The following is a 16,830-nucleotide window of genomic DNA, read 5'->3' on the forward strand; positions in this document are numbered from 1 at the left end:
TTGGAGACCAGGCTGGCCTCGAACTCACAGCGATCCGCCTGCCTCTGCCTCCCAAGTGCTGATGCTAAAGGCCTGTGTCACCGCACCTGACTAGCACATACCTTTAAGAGCTTCCTGCTTGACTAGTGTAAACAGGATGGAATAAAGTCAACCATAGGTCAAGAGGCAGAGCAAGGAACCAGCTGACAGGAAGTAAACAGGATTATTAAGAAAAAATAAATAAAAACCAAAAAGGAAGTGAGGAGAAAGGACAGAAAAGGACGCATAGGAAGTAGAAGGGAGGGGACATTCAGTTTGAGGGAGGTTGTTTGAGATGGCATGGGACATTGGGGGCATTCCTTCTTGGACACTGGCTGAGGAGGAAGGTCAGGTGGGCGCTCTCTCTGCCTCTCTGAGCTAGCAGGCTTTCACCCCAGCATCTAGCTCCTGAATCTTTATTGGTGAAATTGAATGATTTTTAAAACACCATAGCAGAGGCTGGAGAGTTGACTCAGGGCTTAAGAGCACTGACTGCTCTTCCAGAGGTCCTGAGTTCAAATCCCAGCATCCACAAGGTAGCTCACAACCATCTATAATGTGATCTGATGCCATCAGATGTGTACACAGGCAGAGCACTGTATATATAAGAATAAATAAAATTTTTTTAAAAAGCACCATAGCAATCGATCATAAGTCTTTGTATGGCCATTTGAGATTTAGTCCGCAAAGGCTGGAGCTCCCTGTTGCCAGCAAGGCCTTAACACATCCTTGGGTGACCCCCTCTTTATTTGATCAGAACACCAACACTAGTTGGATCATAGTCACGTGCCTCCTCATTACATCATAATAGTCCAGCTGTGATGTCATTGCAGAGCACCCACTCTTAGTGTCTATTGACAGTGATACCATATAGAAGCCTGAGCATGAGGACCAGAGACCCAGCGAGAGGTAGGTGGGGCTGTGCAGAAGTTCTGTGGTCCCAGCCGCTTTGCAGACTCAAACGTCTTAGTTGGTGGTGATGGGGTTGTCTGAACTCTTTTATTTCACAGAGAGCTTTAGTGTTGCTTTTCTATTTCAAATCCATCCCAGTCAGCCTTCCAGCTAGCTCCCTTGAACTCTGGCAGTTCTTAGGAAAGGTGACACAGAAAACTGGATAGGAATTGAGCATGGTCATTTGGTCACAGGGTAGAGAGTCAGATTTCTGTATCCATGAAGTATACAACTTTTTTTTTAAATTGTTTTTATTTTATGTGCATTGGTGCTTTGCCTGCATGTGTGTCTGTGTGAAGGTGTGAAGTCTTGGAGTTACAGACAGTTGTGAGCTGCCATGTGGGTGCTGGGAATCGAATGCAGGTCCTTTGGAAGAGGACTCTTAACTGCTCTTAACTGCTGAGCCATCTCTCCAGCCCAGTATACAAATTTTTTTAAAAGATTTTACTTATTTATTTTATGTATATGAGTGCTCTGCCTGCGCATACACCTGCACCTGCAGAGGGCATTAGGTCGCATTATAGATGGTTGTGAGCCACCATGTGGTTGCTGAGAATTGATTTCAGGACCTCAGGAAGAGCAGACAGTGCCCTTAACCTCTGAGCCATCTCTCCAGCCCCCGTATACACCTTTTAAGAAGAAAATAAGTACAAAATTGGGGCCAAAGAGAACATTTATAGAATGGGAGAAATGCAAACAAGTGACAGTTTTTAAAAAGCTGATGAACATCACCTGCCTGGCAATTTTTCTCTGTGCTTGTACACATTCTCTTTGAATTTTGTTTTTTTTAATTGTTCCTTTGATACAAGGTATCACTATGTAGTCCCAGCTATCCTGGAACTTACTCTGTAGACCTGGCTGGCCTCAAAACTCACAGAGATCTACCTACCTCTGCCTCCTGAGTACTGGGCTTAAAGTCTGTGTTCACGACTTCCACATAGCGGCAGAGGACAGCTGTGAGGAGGGGTACTCCGCTTCCAGCATGGGATCCATGGAATCAAACTTCAGTCCTCAGGCTTGGCAGTATGCAAAAACAGTTCTTATTCTAGCTTTCTAGGGTCGCCTCTCTCCTCTGGAGGGCGACCCCCAGATGAGCACACAGGCGCAATTTATAGACAGAATTGATTCAAAGTGTATGAGGGAAGAGGCAGGCAGATCGCTGTGAGTTCGAGGCCAGCCTAGTCTACAAAGCAAGTCCAGGACAGCCAAGGCTACACAGAGAAACCCTGTCTTGAAAAACCAAAAAAACTTCCCCCTCCCCCCCCCAAAAAAAACTGTATGAGGGGATTTAGGATTGGCTGTTTGTTTGGTTATTGGGGACTTTTGAGTAACTGAAGTTTTGACACTTATTCAGGAGTTGGTCTTTAATTTGATTGGATGGGGCTAGCTGTGTTCTTTACCAAGGCCATAAAGTAATAAAAACATGGTATCTAGTCAGTCATTTTGTTCTATAAGCTGATGAGCTGCCCACGAACTGTCTATAACTTGTGGGTTTTTTCAGGAATTGTTAGAAACTTGGCCTAGTTAGGCAGAGTGAAAACCTGAAGCCTGTCATGGAGTTGGTTTAGTCAAGTGACTGGGTTTTTTTTGGTTGGTGTCCCTGGGGTCCCTCCCTTCAGCAGCAGTGCTTGTACCAACTGAGCTTACCCATCCTGCAGCATTGCCTTTTCATATAACAAGTAAATAATATTTACTGTAAAGAACAAGGAGCTGAAGCTAGGAGTGGTGGCGCTCGCCTATAACCGCAACACTTGGGAGGCAGAAGCAAGTGGATCTCTGTGAGTTCAAGGCCAGCCTGCTCTACAGAGTTCTAGGACAGCCAACGCTACACAAAAACCCTGTCTGCAAAACAAAACAAGAATTTCTCTAGAATAATCTTTTTTTTTTCTTCAAGACAGAGTTTCTTTGTGTAGCCTTTGCTGTCTTGGAATCACTTTGTAGACCAGGCTGGCCTCAAATTCACAGAGCTCTGCCTGCCTCTGCCTCCCCAGTGCTGGGATTACCAGGCATGCGCCATGGCGCTTGGCTGCATAATCTTAATTTTCAGGCTACGGTAGTTAAATTATCTTTACACCTTGTGATTGTTGTTGGGTATTCAGCCCCCCCCCCCACAGGACGACCACTTGGATGTGGGTCTAAGCCAATAGAAAGTCTTTATTAACCACTGACTGGGTGTTCAGGATCTCAGTGTTGTGCTGAGCCTTTCTCAGGGTGAGCTTTTAAGCACAAAACCCATGTCCTGGGTTGACATACTTCAGTTAATAAGAACAGTTAGCCATAAGTGGAACTACAGAAGCTGAAAGGCAAGGTCAGGATATCTTGACTTTTCCAGAACTTTGTGGACATTGATGGGTTAGGGCCTTTGTTTTAGTGTTGGCAAGAGGTGCTGTCTACGTGCTGAGTTTTTACAGACTATTATATCTACCATGGACTAAGTGGTGCTAAGGTCTGGGGCCCTGTTACAGCGATTACGTTATAAACAATTTTAGGTCAGGCGTGATGACTCAACAGCTGTAATTAGAGCCCTCAGGAGGAGGGAGGACTGGAGTTCAAGACCAGCCTGGCCTCAAAAGACAAACTCTTTTTTGCCAAACTGGGAAAAAAATGACCCCTTTCTTTCATATTATGCAAGGTCAATAGTGCTAGGGCTGCCATAAGAAAATGGTGGAAATAAAGTGGCTCTAACTTTTTTGGCCTGTGTGTGTGTGTGTGTGTGTGTGTGTGTGTGTGTGTGTGTTCTGGTTTTGGTGCTAGGGCTCCCAGCACTCTGCTACTGAGCCAAGCTCAGAAGGCCAAGATGAAGATGCTGGTTTCATTCTGGGGTCTTCCCTTACAGTCTACTCCATCCTCAAGCAGGGTCTCACGGTGTAGACCCTCAACTTGTCCTTGAATGTGAACATTTTGCCTCTGCCTCTTAGAGTGCTGTGATTATGGCTGTGTGCTACCATGCCTAGTCCCAGTGCGCCTTCATGTAGTGCTCTGTGTGCATTCGCAGCCATGTCAGAATTTCCCTGTTGACAAGTCAGACTGTATTAGAGCTTAAGGCACTAGTTACCGCTTCAAAGATCTCTGAATAGCTGCATTGCGAGGCACTGGGGTTACCGTTGCTGCTTTCCCGTTACCATAAATAGGGAGCCCGGCTCAGTCCAGAAAAACTGTGCCTTCCTGAATTGTCACCTTTTCAGTTTCTAAAATGGTAATCCTTGTTGCCCAAAGTAATTTGCCAAACTGTCTAGAGTCAGGTGTTGGGTTCCCACAGACAGCGTCTTCCTGGGTTTTCAGCCAAAGACACAGATTCTTTCCAGTGAAGAGTTACGAGAGGGTGATGTCCCTGCTAGTAACTGAGGGGTGCGCACCCCTAATGCTCTACGTCCCACTCTTCGTTACCTACCAGCCCCCAACTGTGCGTTGTGAAAAAGCTCTTGTAGATACCAACAGATCTCACTCAAAGCCTGACAGACGGAAGGTATCTAACTTGTTTATCACCCATGGTGTTTTCTGCCAGCTGTTTGAGGACATAGATGGATTTTAATATTGAGACCGAGTTTACTAAGTGCAATGAGGAAGGGGGGATTGGCGGCAGATAATGGACTGGTGACAGAAAACACAGCTCAGCACGAAGTTTAAGGTGTCTGTCAGCCAGCAAAGAGCTCTAGGCCTTGGAGCAGAGCACTTGGAGAATGAAGCAAGCCTTAGGACGAATGGAATGGCATGTTGTCCTGAGGGAGTGGCGAAACTGTCCCCTTCCTGAATTCAGAACATTGGCGACCACCTGCAGGACATCCACACAGACTGGGCCTGTTAACACTCTGCTCAGGAGGCCCCACCCACACCTTACAGAATGCAGGGAAGGTATCCCTGAGGAAGGAGCGCACAAGGCTCTCTCCATCCCCTGAGGGTGTATAAACAGTGTATTTTTTAAAAACATTTAAAAATGATTTTATTATGTATACAGTATTCTGCCCGCATGTGTACCTGCATGCCAGAAGAGGGCACCAGGTCTGTCTCCCTATATAGAGGGTTGTGAGCCACCGCGTAGTTGCTGGGAATTGAACTCAGGACCTTTGGAAGAACAGCCAATGCTCCTTAACCTCTGAGGCATCTCTCCAGCCCCAGACAGTGGTTACTGGATGAGGGAGGCACTTTATTCAGTGGCACATCCACTGACAAACTCCTCGTGCTTATGTAACGTAACCCCAATTAATGTCTGGCTCACCAGCTGGGTAGTGCTGCACGCCTTTAATCCCAGCACTCGGGAGACAGAGGCAGGTGGGTCGCTGTGAGTTCGAGGCCAGCCTGGTCTACAAAGCAAGTCCAGGACATCCAAGGTTACACAGAGAAAAAAACCCTGTCTCGAAACCGCCCCCCTCCCCAAGTTTTTTTAATTAAAAAAAAAAAAAAGAAAGAAAGAAAGAAAGAAAAGTTCATGCGGGCAGGGCATGGTGGCGCACGCCTTTAATCCCAGCACTCGGGAGGCAGAGGCAGGCGGATCGCTGTGAGTTCGAGGCCAGCCTGGTCTACAAAGTGAGTCCAGGACAGCCACGGCTAACCCAGAGAGACCTTGTCTCAAAAAACCAAAAAAAAAAAAAAAAAAAAAAAAAAAAAGAAAGAAAAGAAAAAGAAAAGTTCATGCGACGGTAGCTACGGAAGAGTCAATGGGGAGGTCTGAGAATACAATAAAGCTGTCTCGAACCTCCCCACCCCCCAAAAAAAGAATACAAGCAAAGGCTGACTGCCTTTAAAGTGACCCAGATAGTCAAGATTGGGCCTTTTCAAGCTGTTCCCACGTAAGATGGGAAAATCCTAAATATTCTAAATTTGGTCGAGAACTTGGTACCATGTCGGAAAATGGTTTAGCGAACAGCACACAGCGAAACCCAGACTATGTCGTCGTTGGGAACACCTGTCCGTAGCCGCATTGACCTCAGAAGTGGCGGAAGTCTCTGCGTTCTTAAGATCCTTGTCGTTCTTGGGGCCAAAACATCTGATCCATTTTGTGTTCATTCTCGGCGGCTTTAACATTTTTATCTCGGCTGCCGAGATGGGGGTGTTGGGGGCTGGGGAGATAATTTTAAAAGGACTTCCTAGGAGGCCAGCCGAGTTCAGTAAAGAACTTTGGAAGGACCCCAGGGTGCAGAGGTCCCTCGCAGGCGCCGGGCCGGGCAAGACACAGTGGCCAGTGGGTCCGCGCAGCCAATGGGCGGCCCGGTGCCTTGCGCGGGTGCCCGCCCACCGATCCCGACCTCCGCCCCGCCTCCGCTCTGAGCCCGGCGGGCAGGGGCGGAGCGCCTTGTTGCAGGGGTGGGGGCAGCGGCGGTCCGGGGCGTCGCGTGGCTGGGGTGCCAGGAGCCGGTCGTCCCGCAGCCCCTCTCCCTCTTGGATCCCCTGTCCTCTTCCCCCCCTTCCCGCCCCGGCCCACGGTGCGAGGCTGGGAGCCGCCGCCCGGGCCGCGCCGCGGTGAGTGACCGACCCCCAGCCCCTGGGCCTGCCTCCGGCCCTCAGAGCCCCATCCTCGCGGTAGGAGGAGAATCCTCCGTTGGAAGTCGCCGGGTTCTGTCCCCCTTTCCCTTCTCTCCCCTGGACTTTCGAATCTGTGTTGTAACCGGGGGAGGCTAAGGAGTGTGTGTAGGGGGGGATGGGGAAGGCTGGGCTGGGGCGCCTTCTGCAAAGATGCAGGTTTGCCTGCCTCCTGGGGCTCACCGCCCGGGTGCTGCAACGTTTTGTTCTCTGACCCAGTTCGGGGCCCTTCAGACTGCCTCCCGGGCCTCTCCCATCCCCATGACTACCTCCTGGCGACCTCAACACGCATATACAACCGGACTTTACTTCTGGGCAGCAATGCCATTTGGGAATGAAAGGTTTAAAAGAAACCGGCCCTTGACTCTTGTGCCCCGCCATACTGTGAAAACCAACCAGGAAACGAAAAGTCCTCACAGGTTCCCTGTGGTGTTGCGTCCCTTATTCGAGACTTGTAAGCTGGAAGAAAACTCGAGCTTGAAACTTGTCTGAAAATCAGTGCGTGCCTAGATCGATATCTTATGAGCATCTTAGTCATACGCTTGAAGTCCATTTATAAAATGATAGGCAGCAGTAATGGCAAAAGCCAGAAATCAAAAAATTAAAAAGAGGTGCATATCCTAAGCCTTACAATTCAAAGTAGACCTTACCAGTCTTTGGTGTCTTGCTTAACTTTCCTAGTCTTTTTCTAGTATTCACTGCACCGTGAGAACTTTTAAAAACTGAATACCTACTAATCTCTTGAGGCCAGCCTGGTCTACAAAGCGATCCAGGACAGCCAAGGCTGCCCAATCCACTAGAAAGGTGGGAGTCGGGAGGAGGGCGGCCAGGTAATTCCAGTTAGTGTGCCTCGCTAAGTGAAACCTACTCACGTTGATCTTAACGTTATTTCCCGTTTGGCTTTCTTCAAAGTAAAGTGAGACTGAACCCTCAGTCGCCGTCTGAGTGTAGCGCACTCACGTCAGTCTTCAGTTGCCTTGCCCACTCCTAACTCGGCAGGGTTTTAATATTAGTCTATTGAATTAGTATCTCCAGAGCATTTCTTTTTGTTTTGTTTTGTTTTTGTTTTTGTTTATACATAGCTCATTCTGGCCTCAAATTTATGAGCCTCCTGAGATGACTTAATGTTTTTAACAAAGTATCTTAATTTTTACCAATAAAGGCTGGGGATCCAGATGCTGGGGTGAAAGCCTCCTAGCTCAGAGGCAGAGAAAAGCACCCAGCTGACCTTCCTGCTCAGCCTGTGTCTAAGAAGGAATGCCCAACCCCTTCTCAAACATCCTCCTTCAAATTGAGCGTCCCTCCCTTCTACTTCCTGGGTGTCTGTCTATCCTTCCATCTGACTTCTTATTCTTTTGTTTGTTTTGTTTGTTTGTTTGTTTTTTGCGACAGGGTTTCTCTGTGTAGCCTTGGCTGTCCTGTACTCGGTATACCAGACTGGCCTCGAACTCACAGTGATCCGCCTGCCTCTGCTTCCCAAGTGCTGGGATTAAAATGTGTGCCCCCACACCCAGCTTTTGTTTTTGTTTTTGTTTTTTTCGGGACAAGAGTTTCTCTGTGTAACCTTGGCTGTCCTGGACTCGCTTTGTAGACCAGGCTGGCCTCCGAACACAGACATCTGTCTGCCTCTGCATCCTGGAGTGCTGGGATAACTGTTGTGGGCCACTGCTCCCGGCTCTATAGTTTGTTTGTTTGTTTGTTTGTTTTCTTTAATCTACATTCCTGTCAGCTGGTTGCATGCTCTGCCTCTTGACCTATGTCTGACTTCATCCTGTTTATAACATTCAAGCAGAAGAAGGCTCTTGGATGAAAGGTGTTTGCTAGGGTTGAGCCGTACTACAGCTAGAAACAGTAAATAACACAATCTGGGGGTGGGGGCACACACTGTGACCAAATACTCTGCAACCGCTTAGTATTTATATTTTAATAGGTTTGCATGATGTTTTAATCACATTATTAAACAGATACTCAGACATGACCCAGTGTCGGGCAATTGCGTAGCAGCATAAGCAGGTTCAGAAACACACCGTTCCAAGCACAACTACGGATACAGCCAGTATGTTACGCTAGACAGCAGCTGACCTTGAGTGGCCAGGATGTTGGGTATTGGTCATGTAATCTAGTGGGTCACTCAGCTGGGTTTCTGAACTGTTTCCCACTCCATCTGGTACCACACATACCGTGTCCCTTTTAGACAGTTTAATCTTTTTTTTTTTTTTCTGGTTCTTTGAGACAGGGTTTCTCTGTGTAACCTTGGCTGTCCTGCACTCGACTTGTAGCCCAGGCTGGCCTAGAATTTAGATCACCTGCCTGTGCCTAGGATTACAGGCATGCACCACCTACCTCCCCCAGACAGTCTCTGATTCTCTTTGCATTCATTACGGCGCTTGTTCACACTTAAGTAAGATACCACCCTGCCTTCGTTGAGTTAGGAAGACTTAGGAAGCAGAGATTCTCAAGATAGACTCTTGGCAGTGACCTCTGTGAGTGCAAGTGTGACCGTATTAGATATAAAGTCATAATTTTCTGCCTCTTTTAAGAGGTGGGGAGAGAGGGAGAGCCCATGGAAACCAGGAGGCCTTGAAATGAGTTACTGCTGGTTTTGAGTCACCTAACATGAGTGCTGGGAACTGAACCTCTGCTGAGTCATCTCTCCAGCCCAAGGGTCTGTAATTTTTGTCCGATTTCTCCAACTCATGATGTAAAAAGTTCTGAAGCACCTAAATTAAACATCACAAAAATCCTTAAGGCCCTTACCCCACTGTTTTACCCAGACACACCCTAGGCAGTATTTCAGATCTTACTTAATGAATAAAGACTTAAGGAGCTGAGCAGGGTCAGATCTAGTTTTCCATTTTAGGACAAGCCTATGTTCAACCAGAACATTCCAAAGTCCTACTTTCCCTTAGCAGTGAGCGCACATCTAAACTGCACGTTCAGGCTGCCCATCCTTTCCATCTGGCTGCGGATGGTAGAAGTCAAAAGGAAGGAAATGGGTCCCCAGTGTGGTTTTCAATTAATGACTAAGCAGAGTGCTATACCTGGCATCTGTAATAAGGCTGCAAGTGTGGTTTTCATAATGGACACACCGCCACCATCTCTGCCACTAACAGAAACCCTCCGGTCCAAGCAGAAGAATACTGACTGTTAAGATGGCTGGTCTGCCCTGCTTGTCACACTTGTTTTTGAGACTTGTGCCATTGTGCCTGGCCCCCTACTTGTCTTTTTTGGTTTTTAATTATATTTTATTTTATAGCATTTTATATACACACACACCTACATACACACACACACACACACACACACACACACACGATGTGGATGCTTGGTGCCCTCAAAAATCCCAAGTGCCACCACCACCCGGCTGTCATTCTTTGGTTGTACTGTGCTCCTAATTAGAAAAGATTCTTCAGAGAATTACCAGCTACACAGCTATGTCTTGATTTAGAACAACATTTTAGCTGGGCATATTGGTTCATGTCTTTATTCCTAGTACTTGGGAGACAGAGGCAGGAGAATCTCTGAGTTTGAGGCTAGCCTGGTCTACACAGGAAGTTCAGGACAAGCAGGCATACTCAGAGAAGCTCTGTCTCAAAAAGCCAAAATTAGCCGGAACGTAGTGGCGCACACTTTTAATCCCAGCACTTGGAAAGCAGAGGCAGGCGGATCGCTGTGGAGTTCAAGGCCAGCCTGGTCTACAAAGCGAGTCTAGGACAGTCAAGGCTACTCAGAGAAAACCCTGTCTCCAAAAACCGAATAAGAAGGAAAAAAAAAGTCAAACTTAGGAATGGGGAGGAATTCTGACATATCTCTTGAATATGATGAAAACCAGATGCAGACTGTGCACTATGACATTGTGTAGTGTGCACTGTGCTGTGATAAGACCATCTGCTGTGAGCAGCTTGAGGATGGCAGACCTCATGAATAAGATGCTGTTTGTAGACTTGTAACTGTGCACACCTCATAGCGTCGGTCAGCTCACATCTTCACACTGACTAGACTATTTCTTGGCCACAAGTTGTGGGAATTGGTTCTCTCTTCCCACTAGGTGGGTCCTGGGAATCAAACACAGGTCGCAGGCTTAGCTGAAAGTGCCTTTATCTCTCTAAGACATGTCTATGGCCCTATTTGTCTTTTTAAAATACTATTTTACATGTATGGGTGTTTCACGTGTATCTGTGCACCACATGCATGCAATACCCACAGCGGCCAGAAGAGGGCATTAGATCTCCTGGAACTGGTGTTATAAATGGTTGTGAGCTGCCATGCCATGTGGGTGCTGGAACTGAATCTGGGTCCTCTGGAGGGGCAGCCAGGTACTCTCTCTCTGGCCCTCATTTTTTTTCCAGAGCAGCAAAGTCCGTTCTGAAACTGTTTCCAAACCTCAAAATACAGACTATGAAATCATGGGGACTGAATCTGTATAGCTCGTTGGTAGAGTGTCTGCCGACTAGAAGACACTGGCTTCTACCCACTGTAGACGTCCCAGGCAGGTACCTTTTCTCTGCTAAGAAACTAAGCCTTGGGTGAAATAAAGTGGCTAAGGACAAACAGTGCTCTAGAAAACAGCGAAGCTGCAGTAAGCCTCGTCTGCCGTACCCCAAGCCCCCATCTCCAAAAGCTGCTGTTTCTCACTTTGTAATGCCTTGCACACAACAGATGCTTGAGGACAACATCTAATTTCCCTGTAAGCATCGCTTCCCCTCACCTCCCAGGCAGAGTTTCTCTATGTAGCCTTGGCTGCCTGGACTCACTTTGTAGACTAGGCTGGCCTTGAACTCCCAGCAATCCGCCTGCCTCTGCTTTCCAAACGCTGGGATTAAAAGCTTCCCTGAGTGCTCGGATCAAAGGCATACACCCACCGTTGCTAAGCGCAGTATTCTTTACAGAGGAGGGAAATGGAACAAAAGGTCATTAGGGTTTCAGCTACTTATCCAGAGCTAGGTCAGGAGCCAGATGCTGGGGTGAAAGCTTACTAGCTCAGAGGGGCAGAGAAAGCACCCAGCTGACCTTCCTCCTCAGGTAAAGTCCCAACAGGAAAAAGCTTTTTTTTTTTTTTAACGTTGTTTGGAAAATCCTTCAAACTGAATCTCTCTCCTTTCTACTTCTGTTTGTCTCTCTTTCGGTCCTCCAGACTTTTTTTTACTCTCTCTGCCTTTTCCTCTATATTCACTTCCTGTTAACAGGTTGGTGGTTCTGCCTCTTGACCTATGGTTGACTTTATTTAATCCTGTTCAAAATATTCAAACAGAAAGCCCTTGGGTTAAAAGTGTGTGCTAGGAGCCAGTGGGTGGTGGTGCACGCCTTTAATCCTAGGACTTCCTTTCCAGCACTCTGGGAGGCAGAGGCAGTCTGATGTCTGTGAGTTCCAGGACAGCACTGTCTACAAAGCGAGTCCAGGACAGCCAAGACTGGTACACAGAGAGACCCTGTCTCAGGGTCGAGCCACACCAAACTAGAAACAGGTTTTTTTCAGTACACAATCTACAGGTTCACAGTATGATCAAATAATCCTGCAACACACAACCAACTGAAACTCCAGTTCCTGGAGATCTGGTGCCCTTTTCAGATTTTTGAGGGCACCAAGCATCCACACGGTGCATATATATGCAGATAGAAGCTATAAAATAAAATATAATTTAAAATGTTCCCCCTCTTCCCCCAAATAGAGTTTCTCTGTGTAGCCCTGGCTGTCCTGGAACGGACGGAGACCTGCCTGTCTCTGCCTCCCAAGTGCTAGGATTAAAGCCGTGTGCCACCACTGCCCTGCTAACTAAAGGAAAAAAAAAAAAAAGAGAGAGATTGAAATACTGCTTGGTGCTGGAGCACTTGCCTAGGCTGGAGAAGGTTTCCAAAGACGTGAAAACATTAACCCTTGATAACACTGCTCTTAGTGACTTGAAGTATGTTTTCTCAATCAATCAGTAGCATTCACATGGGAATCTTATCCTATCCTGAACAGACCGGAAGTAATATAAACACTGACGGGATTTCTCCAAGAATAAAGTGATACAGCATCTCTAATGAGGGAGCCGAGTTAAAATGATTACAGAATATTTTGGGAACTGAATTCACCAGGCACTGAGAAATAAATAGGTCCTCTTGCCCTTAATCCTGAGAACGAGCCGTAGTGTTTAATGAATCTGCCCAGCTGGTTCTGAGAGCAAGCTGGACTGAAGAGGTAAGGGCAGGAGCCCTTCTGCCCATCTTGGGCTGTTGATGGGGAGGGGGTCCTCTCTGGGTTCCTTAGGCTGAGCAGACTCGGCGGGGGAGGGGGCGGGTAAAGATTTTTTTTATCCTATGGTCCTGGGCTCTAAGACATCCTACTGCGATGGGGGAAAAAGCTATCTAGACTTTAAGGCCTTAAGGAACTATGAATATAGTCTCCTGTTCCCAGTGCTCTGTCACCAAGAAAAGAAGTGGCATGAGGGGACAGAGAGCCCCACCCTGGTTTTTTGTTGTTGGCCTTTTGCATGTCTTGAGACAGGGTTTTGTGTGGTTTAGGTTGTCCTTGAATTCCTGGTCCTCCTACCTCCCTAGTGCGGGGACTGTGGGTATACACGCTCAGGCCTGACTTGGTAGGTTGTTTCCTGTCTCCTTGTTCTGGAAGTACTCCCAGATTGTTAAGCAATAAAGAGTAATCTCTCTGAGATAACTGCAGGAGGCCCTGTCTTTGTGAGTACTGTTCCTTGAACTTAAAGGTGAGAGCTGAAGCCGGGCCAGCGGTGCCCGCCTGTAATCCCAGCACTCGGGAGGCAGAGGCAGAGGCACTCTGCCTCTCTGTGAGTTCGAGGCCAGCCTGGTCTACAAAGCGAGTCTAGGACAGCCAAGGCTACACAGAGAAACCCTGTCTGGGCAGAGGGTGAGAGCTGAGTGATAGCTTTTAGAGCAAATTAAAGTAGAAAGGTGAAGGCCGTGGGAGGCTAACATTTTTCCTTAGCCTCTAAAGACAGATTTTTGCCACGTGACTTCGGGTCATTTTTCACTCAACTTCTATGGACTTTGTGTCTCGTACAAACAGCCATGAATTACAACAGGTTCTAATAATTTGCCAAGATTGTGAAAGTTGAGAAATTATTGAAGTATTTTTTTAGGAGCAGTGTAACTTGAGTTAAAAAGAAAAGTGGTGTCCGGCCGTTTGATTAAAAATTAAATGGGAAATTAAAGAGCTGTCTCTGTTCTTACAGCTGCCTGTGAAGGGCACAAGTCAGAGCCCATCATGCCTCCTTGCAAAGATGCTAGCAGTCTCAGCAGCTCAGCAGCAGGGCTCATCTGCCTTCCACCGGTGTCTGAGGAGCTGCGGCTTGTGTGGACTCCAGTGGCGCAGACCAGTGAGCTGGACGGAAACGAGCACCTGCTGCAGACCTTCAGCTACTTCCCCTACCCGAGCCTGGCAGACATCGCTCTCCTCTGCCTCCGGCACGGGCTGCAGATGGAGAAGGTCAAGACCTGGTTCATGGCCCAGCGCCTCCGCTGTGGCATTAGCTGGTCAACTGAAGAAATAGAAGAGACTCGAGCCCGAGTGGTGTACCACCGAGATCAGCTCCATTTCAAGTCTCTCCTCTCTTTCACACGTCACACGGTGCAGCCCCCAGAGGAGATGCCTCCAGTGCCTGCTCCAGAGCAGGTTGCTCTTGGACTGGGTCCTCTGGCACTAAGTGAGCCCAGTCGGATGAAAAAATTGAAGGTTGAGCCGGAGGAGCCCTCTCAGGTACCACAGCTGCCGCTGAGCCACCAGAAAGCGAAGGAACCTCTGGTGACAGGCAGCAAAGCATTCCCCCACCAATCAGATTTTTGTCAGGATCTTCAGATCGGTGGCTTCTCTAAGGAGCATGCAGGCGGGGGTCCCGATCAGTCATGTAGTGGAGGGACTGCTCACTGCACAGCTGTCCATCAGCCGGATAAGCCCCCGCTGACCTCATTACTTGACAGTAGTTGTGAGGAGGAACCCATACCTTGTGGGACACCTCCATCTTCCTCTACCTCTTCTCCCACTTTCCAGGTATTGGCTAATGGAACCGCTGCCACCCCTCAACCCCTGCAGCCTTCGGGCTATATCTCACAGCCATTCTTGCCTACTGAGCAGGCGCCGCCGTCTCCACAAGTAGAGCTGCCTTGGCCCCAAAGGCTACGGAACAACTCAGTAGCAAGTAGAGCTGGACCCACAGAATACCTTTCCCCAGATACGCAACACCAGCGAAAGACTAAGCGTAAAACCAAAGAACAGCTGGCCATCCTCAAATCCTTTTTCCTACAGTGCCAGTGGGCACGACGAGAAGACTACCATAAGCTGGAACAGATCACTGGTTTACCTCGACCTGAGATCATTCAGTGGTTTGGTGACACGCGATACGCCTTGAAGCATGGACAGCTGAAATGGTTTCGGGACAATGCAGTACTTGGCACCCCTAGTTTTCAAGATCCAGCCATCCCTACACCATCAACTCGTTCCTTGAAAGAGTGGGCCAAGACACCACCTCTGCCCGCCCCACCGCCCCCACCAGATAGACGACCTTTGGAGAGGTACTGGGAAGCCCACCAGCAGCTGCAGGAAGCTGATATCCTTAAACTGAGTCAGGCATCAAGACTCAGCACTCAGCAAGTGCTGGACTGGTTTGACTCTCGATTGCCTAAGCCAGCAGAGGTGGTAGTTTGTCTAGATGAAGATGAGGAAGATGATGATGATGAACTGCCAGAAGATGGTGAGGAGGAAGAGGAGGAAGAAGAGGAGGAGGAAGATGATGATGAGTAGTAATCAGACAGGACTGAGCGAGACTGAGGCAAAGGGGATTATTATTACTGAAAGATTAACCATTTTAGTGACTGTTGAAACCTTTTTGGAATTACTCTTGTTACAAAGAACTAAAAAGCTCTCTGTTCTTCAGAGTGGGCAAAGGGGGTAACTAGAAGGTAGCCTGGGGAGGGTGACCAGGGTACACACTTAAGACTGCATCAACACAGCCTCCATGTAGATTTGGGCAAGTAATGGCTAGAAAGAGTTCTTGCATTTTTAGTACACTTAAGCCACATCTTAGCCCACATGACAGGGAACCGGGAAGGAAAGATAACCTGTGACCCTGCTGACCCCACTGCACCCCCAGGTCCCACCATTTGTCAGAGGATAAGGCTGCTTTGTGCCTGCCCCCACCTTTCTGATCACACGTCCGTGCATAGTGCAGCTAGCTAGCATTTGCAGTGTCCCACCAGTTCTGTTATGGATGCCCCTCTTGCCCATTTGACGGCATTTTACTCGTCATTCATTCACAGCAGCACCATGTTCTCGCTTCAGATACTGGGACCAACCTGCCTTCTACTGTTTTGTTTCTGTGAAACCCCCCTCTTTGTTCACTATTGTCTCAGGGTTAATCTTTACACGCAGTTTGTGAAAATTTTTAATAATCAGATTGTGAATTTTAGTCTGTGTATTTATTGGAAGTGGGAATTGGGATTTGCCCTTTAAAGCATATTGATGAGACAGGTGTGGTGTGCCTGTGACTACTCGGCAGGTAGAGGCAGGAAGATCAAGGAGTTCAAGGCCAGTCATGACTATATATGATGGTAAAGAACAACCTGACCTATGTGAGAATCTGTCCTGAAACATAACAGTGTGACACAGGACAGTGGGATGGTAACAGGTTTGGGTTTACAAACCTGACTCTACTTTCTGTCCAGATTAGTAACAGATTGTTAGGGGTTTTGTTTGTTTTGTTTTTTTCCTTTTTTGCTACTGGTTCAATTTGTGTCTAACAAGAGATATTTCCCTCTATAGGATCTGTCTTGGGGTCAGAAGGACCATGGTCTTCTAACTCGATGTTCTAGAATAAATTTCAACACGAGGGATCACTGGGAACAATTGGTTAGTCATCTGAAAATACATAAGCCCCAAATAAAAAAGGCCAAAAGTAAAATTCTTTTCTCCACGTTGCTGCTACTCTATACCTATTTTTTTCTTCTTTCTCACTGTGTGAAGGCCGGCCTTGAGCTCACTGAGGCCATGACTGCTGCTGAACTCCTGCTCCTTCTGCTTCCACCTTCCGAGTGCTGAGTCTGAGTCTGTACCATCATGTCCAGGTCACGCAACACCGGAGGTCAGGCCCAGGCCTGGGGTATGATAGGCAGGCCCTCTACCAACTGGGCTACATCTGTACCCAGAGTGAGTCTAGGCATTTACTGTAGCCAAGTCCATTAACGTATGATTTAAGGGCTGGTGTGTGATAGACCTACCATGTGTGACACCCTAGAGTCAAGCCCTAGTACCACTTTAAAATTGTTTCTGATTTAGTGTATTTTTATTATTTAAGAAGTCAGGACACAACAGTAAATCAGCATTTGTTGGCATACACA

At 47.7% G+C, this 16,830-nt stretch overlaps 1 protein-coding gene across 5 annotated transcripts; it reads left to right on the forward strand.

The window, feature by feature from the left end:
- The first annotated feature begins 840 nt into the window (after positions 1-840).
- Positions 841-16,399, forward strand: HOMEZ (homeobox and leucine zipper encoding). 5 transcript variants are annotated; one of them, XM_084767308.1, is made up of 3 exons: positions 841-927; positions 13,674-14,197; positions 14,489-15,902. In XM_084767308.1, exons 1-3 carry the CDS (start codon positions 903-905, stop codon positions 15,236-15,238), a joined length of 1,299 nt encoding a protein of 432 aa, XP_084623434.1. In that variant the 5' UTR covers positions 841-902; the 3' UTR covers positions 15,239-15,902. The 5 variants fall into 5 exon arrangements, with proteins under 5 accessions (XP_084623434.1, XP_084623432.1, XP_084623431.1 ...); XM_084767306.1 differs by adding an exon at positions 16,256-16,399 and having other exon boundaries at positions 869-927; positions 13,674-15,188; XM_084767305.1 differs by having other exon boundaries at positions 870-927; positions 13,674-15,266.
- Positions 16,400-16,830: the final 431 nt, after the last annotated feature.

The sequence above is a fragment of the Acomys minous genome, assembly GCF_964271855.1.
Source record: "Acomys minous genome assembly, chromosome: 18".
Lineage (NCBI taxonomy): Eukaryota > Metazoa > Chordata > Mammalia > Rodentia > Muridae > Acomys > Acomys minous.

Excerpts from the sequence above, each read along its gene's own strand:
- HOMEZ (XM_084767306.1), top strand. The coding sequence starts at position 903 with ATGAGGACCAGAGACCCAGCGAGAG. Across the intron at positions 928-13,673 it reads GACCAGAGACCCAGCGAGAG|CTGCCTGTGAAGGGCACAAG; the intron begins GTAGGTGGGGCT and ends CTGTTCTTACAG. Across the intron at positions 15,189-16,255 it reads TGATGAACTGCCAGAAGATG|GATCTGTCTTGGGGTCAGAA; the intron begins GTGAGGAGGAAG and ends TTCCCTCTATAG.